This window comes from Polyodon spathula, chromosome 22 (genome assembly GCF_017654505.1).
Source record: "Polyodon spathula isolate WHYD16114869_AA chromosome 22, ASM1765450v1, whole genome shotgun sequence".
In the NCBI taxonomy this organism is placed as follows: domain Eukaryota; kingdom Metazoa; phylum Chordata; class Actinopteri; order Acipenseriformes; family Polyodontidae; genus Polyodon; species Polyodon spathula.
This window is the reverse complement of record NC_054555.1, coordinates 4,855,428-4,861,427: the sequence shown is the minus strand read 5'-3', so window position 1 is coordinate 4,861,427 and position 6,000 is coordinate 4,855,428. Positions and strand designations below refer to the sequence as shown.

At 40.3% G+C, this 6,000-nt stretch overlaps 1 protein-coding gene across 3 annotated transcripts; it reads left to right on the top strand.

The window, feature by feature from the left end:
* Positions 1-493: 493 nt before the first annotated feature.
* On the top strand, positions 494-5,430 carry LOC121297600 (E3 ubiquitin-protein ligase RNF14-like). 3 transcript variants are annotated; one of them, XM_041224036.1, is made up of 8 exons: positions 494-629; positions 1,668-1,829; positions 2,298-2,492; positions 2,769-3,260; positions 3,469-3,697; positions 3,830-4,002; positions 4,401-4,531; positions 4,843-5,430. In XM_041224036.1, the coding sequence occupies exons 2-8, from the start codon at positions 1,737-1,739 to the stop codon at positions 4,904-4,906; spliced, it is 1,377 nt and encodes a 458-aa protein (XP_041079970.1). In that variant the 5' UTR covers positions 494-629; positions 1,668-1,736; the 3' UTR covers positions 4,907-5,430. The 3 variants fall into 3 exon arrangements, with proteins under 3 accessions (XP_041079970.1, XP_041079969.1, XP_041079968.1); XM_041224035.1 differs by having other exon boundaries at positions 497-629; positions 1,634-1,829; positions 2,341-2,492; XM_041224034.1 differs by having other exon boundaries at positions 498-629; positions 2,341-2,492.
* The last annotated feature ends 570 nt before the right edge of the window (positions 5,431-6,000 follow it).

Sequence of the window (6,000 nt, the reverse complement as noted above, 5' to 3'; positions counted from 1 at the left end):
TAGATTGATATACTAATAGAATCACATATTTTCCTTCTGTAAAAACATCTTGTATCGATTTTGTAGAATACACGTGATCAGCACCGTGCGTTGATTTATATTTGTCCCAAATGATGACGTCATTTGCTTGCTGTCATAGTATGATGACCTGTATTATGCTACGTCCCAAGGTCAAAGCTGTGGAAATGTATACTAATTTGAGAGGGAGATTATATGTAAGGGAAGAGGGCCAATATGGCAAATAATGATCAATCAAAAATACAACTTATTTTAAAAACAGCCACCTTTGTTGTCGAATACGTTTCCACTTAAGGCATTCAAATATTTTCCAGCTGACTTCCGAACAGCAGCCATATAAAGATAGCACACATATCTTAAAAAACTGAACATACACTACTAAGCGGAGATTGGTAGAGGTTGCTGACGAAAATGTAGCAGACACACAGAACAGCTCGGAACAAGGGCGGAGCTGAGCAGCAACACGCTTACATTACAGTAGAAATAGAATGGTGACTTGCACAGTCTAGTCCTGCAGAGGGAGTTGCAACTTTTTTGACCAATTTGCAGTTTGCAGGCTCCTCCACTTACTGCAGTGGGTTCATCACGTCTTGTCGGTGCGGAAGTTCAAGGTAAGTGTGGAAGAAAAAAACAAACAAACATCAGTTTTAAGAATATTTTCCGTAATATATCATATGTGCATTTAGTTCGGCATGTGGGTAAAACAAGAAACTGTTTTAAGTCCCCCCCCTTAATTAACATAATGTTATTCCTATCACAAAACAGGACCCATAAGCATTGTGATGTGCCTTTCAAAATCCAATCTAAACTAAATTAACATCTGGTAAAATATATTTTGATTAGTTTGATGGTGAAACGTCATACTTTTATGAACCTGTCATTGAAATGCACGTGTTGTCACGAAACACAAGAATAAAAATTAGTAATAATAATGAAATTAAATTGGATTTACTAACACAACACAGACCAGTAAATACCTGGCAAAAACTTTTGTTATACACTCCTATGAAAAAAACCACACTTTGCCCTAAACAGAAACGTCTCGCTGCTACAATAGCTAGGGAGGCGCATTGTAGACGGGAAGTAAGTAGTTCACAGGTGTAAAAAGCCGCTTCAAATTCCCAATAAAAAAAAGTCTCCGCTTTTAACACACGCAATGCTTTGTTTGCCTGTATTGTGTGGAGATCAACAAAATGGCTATACATTTAACCTGAGACAGGACACTAGCTGTCTGAAACCGAAAATGTATTCATGCCTCTAGATAGGTTTACAGTTTTAGTTCAGAACCCGTGTTCAGTTACAAGTTAAACATTTTGGAGGAAAAATACAAGCATGTTTAAATTTTTGTTTCAGTAATCTGCAGTCAGACAGTATGTGATGACATTGTTTCTAAACTAAATATAAGAAGTGATTGCAAGGCAATTTTGTATTGCGGAAGGAACATTAAAAAAACAAATCAGCAAAAGGGTTTGCTTAACAGTTCTGCGGTGTACAAGGGGATTACTATACAACTTCCAGTAGGGCGCCTCAGAATTGTTAAGGAAAACATGGAATCTAGTTGCTTTCTGGAATTGCCATGTTTCTGAAGCCTTACCTGGTGTTGTGTTGTCTTTAGGAATGTAACTGAGCTGGTGTTGTGGTGTCTTTAGGAATGTAAATGTCCTCGGAAGATCAAGAATCCCAAGAGGATGAGCTTCTGGCTCTAGCGAGTATCTACCATGGGGAGGAATTTAGGAGGGCTGAGTCTGCTCAAGGGGGGGAGATCTGGGTCTGTCTGCAGCTGCCTCAGGACTTTACCATATTCGTCAGCAGTAAGTTACTCGTGTACAATACTTACTTAGTCATTGTATGTATCTTTAGCGAGATGTACTTTTTTTATTTGTTTACCTGGGAATAATTATGGTCTCCCATTGCGTTGCACCACTTTGGGCCTTTCCTCTAAGTTACTTTGTTTGCTTTGTCTGAGTAAGCTCTGGAACGGCTCAAAATTTTAGGCAAAATTAAATGACACCCTGTTTATTTAACTTAGTTGGATACATGATCATTTTGTGAACTAACCTAAATATTAGGAGAGATGCACACCTATTCAGTCCATCAGAACCATCAACAGTCTCAGTGTTTGTTAGACCCTTGCATATTTGTAATCTCAGTCAAAGATGAATGCAAAACCTTACTTTTTTTTCTTTAACCTGATATTTTCAAGAGCAATTTGTACAACTTGAGCGTGCTTTATTCCTGACTGCCCGTTGTTAAGGTGGGGTGCTTTCTCAACTCTCCAGCCTACAGCTGTCTCTGAGCCCACTTATTCCTGCTTTATTGCAGGAGAAGACCAGCATGCGCTAGAGAAGGACAGGATAGAATACACTGTGTCATTTCTTCCTCCAGTTGTGTTGAACTTTGAGTTACCTTCAGATTATCCATCAACCTCTTCCCCCATCTTCACCTTGAGCTGCAAATGGCTTCCTAGAATTCAGGTTTGAATTTTTTAAAAAAAAATTTAAAACTGAGGAATAATTAAAACTGCTGATTTGTTTGTGTATATTTTCAGATCAGTTCAGTGCAGTGAGTGACTTCCTTTTGTCCTTTTAAATATAGCAGCAAAAGTGTTTATGGGTTAACAAATAAAACACGGGTGCCCAAGGATAGATGTAAAAAAGAAGGAGGAACACTATCAATGATGAAGGAGTAGAGACAAGATCTTATAATAGAAATGGAAATCAGGGATGACTGATTTATGGTGTTCCCTTTAGCTTAGTGCCGTTTGCAAGCGTTTGGATGATCTCTGGCAGGAGAGTGTTGGAAGTGTGGTCCTGTTCTCATGGATGCAGTTCCTGAAAGAAGACCTTCTCACTTTCCTGAATATTGAGTCCCCGCTAGAAATTAAAAATCCCTCCGAAGGTAGGCAGAAAAAGAACGAGCTTGACGACGTTCACAGCAGTGCCAAGGAAGAACCACTGGACCCAAGAGCAATCCAGGACTCGGATTCAAGGATCAGCATCCTCCCTCAGATCCTGGATTTCGATCAGGCTCAGCAGCAGAAGGCCTTCGACAATAAGGCGTATGCCTGTGGCATCTGCTTTTCAGAGAAGATGGGAGCCGAGTGCCTGGATTTTAAAGAGTGCAAGCATGTGTACTGCAAGGCCTGTCTCAAGGAGTATTTCCAGATCCAGATCAGAGACGGGAATGTCCAGTGCCTTAACTGTCCAGACCCTAAGTGCTCCTCAGTGGCCACACCTGCACAGGTAAGCTTATTCTTATTGTTGCTTTAAAAAAAAAAACAACATACAATTACATGGACCACAAAAGTGGATCAGTTGTGCACACTACTAGTATCAAATAGAAAATTCCTAGTAAAACTTGCAATGTTTTTTTTTTTTTTTTTCCTAAATGAAATTCTATTGGTTTACTTCGATAGTAATTGGTACCCTGTATAATAACCTTTCTCTTCAGGTGAAGGACCTCGTAGGAGAAGAGCTCTTCGCTCGCTACGACCGGCTGCTACTCCAGTCCAGCTTGGACATGATGGCAGATGTGGTGTACTGTCCTCGGAGGATCTGTGAGACGGCAGTGATGCTGGAGCCCGGCTGCACCATGGGCATCTGTTCTGGCTGCCAGTATGCATTCTGTACCCTCTGTAAAGTGGCCTACCACGGTGTGTCACCCTGCAGCACCACTGCAGGTAAGGGGAAGTCTCTCTATTGAATAACATTGAAATGTACTGGAGCATGACTTTCCTAACACAGTGTTAGTTTAGATTCTGATTTTGGCCTGTTTTCCGGGTAATCCCTGTGAGTTTCCTGTTGAATTTTAGAGCAGCTACGCGGCCTACGTGATGAGTACCTCGGGTCGACGGATGAGGGGAAGAAATTCCTTGAGCAACGCTTTGGGAAGAGGGTCATTCAGAAGGCAGTGGAGGAGTCCCACAGCCAGGACTGGCTTGAGAAGAACTCCAAGGTCTGTCCCCGCTGTGGCACCCACATACAGGTAAGGAAGGGTCCAACCCCGTCTGTGTACGAATCACTTTTACTGATTGTGTAGCAAACTAGTCGCATGGGGCAGTCCAGCTGCAATCCCAGATATATTACTGTCTGCTACTGTATGGGGGGGGGGGGGGGGGGGGGGGGGGGGGGTTAATTAAACAAGAATCTACAGTATAATACCTTATTTGTCTTCATTTTCATACATTAAAAAATGTGTAAGACAGATAATACAGTCCCATTTAGTGACACGGTCACCCATGTATGTGGTACCCACATACAGGTAAAACTGTGTTATCCAAACAATCACGAGGTCCACAGGTAGCACAGTCCCCCATACAGGTAAAGCAGTCAGTGGTGTGCTGTGCAGTTCGTTAATATTCACAGGTGCTTCTTGCTTTGTAGAAGGTGGACGGCTGCAACAAGATGACCTGCATCAACTGCCACCAGTACTTCTGCTGGCTTTGTATGTGTCAGCTGTCACGGGCTAACCCCTATGGGCATTTCAACAATAGCGCTATGCCCTGCTTTAACCAGTAAGTCATTATTGAATTTTATTTTAAATTTGTTTTAATGTCGGTCCTTATAATACAATATATTTTTTGGAAGAATAATTTATTTTTGCAATGGTCTGTTGTAGTTTTAGGTCTTCTTTTTTTTTTTTTTTTTTTTTTTTTTTAATACCGGTCACAAATGCAGCTTTATTTCTATACAGTAAATATTGTTTTGTTTTTTGTGTGGTTAGGGAGGTTGGAATTATGAGACGTATACTCCTATCAATGTAAACTTCAACAGAAGATGATTATCTGTGGAAAGTGAAGCTCACACACGTTTTATGTTTTGTCAGGTTGTTTCAAGGTGTCGATATTGAGGATGGTGCATTCTGGAGCGATGAAGATGATGACGACTAATGTGAAAGTTAAAGGGGATTGCAGTCCTAGAAATCTGCCCATTCTGTCCTGATTCGACATGTCTTTACTTGTCAAACACATGCTGTAAAAGTTAAACAATGAAACAATAGATTCCCTAGTCTAAGGGAAAAACACACTGAGCATCATCAAAGCTTATACTTTGGAGCTTCTTAAATGTAACAAGGAAAGCTTGAACAACTTGCGTTTTGTACTGTTTTAAGTAAAACATTGTTACAAAATGTAGAAACTGCTGGTGGTGGAATTTTAACTTCTTTTTCCAAAATGTGGTACTTTGAAGGTCTGTTTTTTTTTTTTTGTTTGTTTTTTTTAGGTATTTGCAAATTAAAAACTACTGTTCTGACACTATGTTCAAGGGGCCTAAAAGAGGCTTGAAACATAATTTTCTTGTCTATGGTGCACACAGCTTAGCTTTCTGCCTTGGCCCATTTTGTAAGATTTTTTTTTTTTTGTGAGTAAAACGGGTTTAAAAGGCACTGCATGGCAAAGGACATCAGTACTGTATCTCCAGCCAAGCCCCATGCCTTGTTTGCTGTATTTTTCACATACCTCTTTATAGACGTGCATACTGATGAATCCTCTCCTGATCACTCGTTTTATCACCAAACTCCTCAATAATGCGATCCAAATCATTATTTTATTACTATAACATCTCAAAAAGCTCCTCAAATGTCTGTGATATTCTTTGAGCGCTGGATACAGAAGCAGCTATCTCCTTTCTTTGTGTCCGTGTTATCTCGGTGGTGCAGGGGGATACTGTAGTGCTCAGATACGCCCCCTTTTTTTCCAGGTTCATTCGGATCCTATCGGTCTCACTCGGCCATTGAAAAGTTTTCTCGGCTTTTTCCCGGAGAAAAAATAACTAGAGACCTGCGCTTTACTGACTAGAAAGGGACAATTATAGTGTCGGACCTGGTCTGACATAGTACCGCAAAGGGTTAAGTAACTCTCATATACAGTAGCAGACAGTGATATCACCTTGGGTTGTGTTCGTTCTTTAAATGCAGTCGCTCCTATTTAAAAAAAAAATATATATATATATATATACTTTTTTTTTTTTTAATGGACATTTACAT

Coding starts and splice junctions, on each gene's coding strand:
- LOC121297600 (XM_041224035.1), top strand. CDS start 1,676: ATGTCCTCGGAAGATCAAGAATCCCAAGAGGATGAGCTTCTGGCTCTA. Junction 2,493..2,768: donor AATGGCTTCCTAGAATTCAG/GTTTGAATTTTT, acceptor TGTTCCCTTTAG/CTTAGTGCCGTTTGCAAGCG. Junction 3,261..3,468: donor CAGTGGCCACACCTGCACAG/GTAAGCTTATTC, acceptor CTTTCTCTTCAG/GTGAAGGACCTCGTAGGAGA.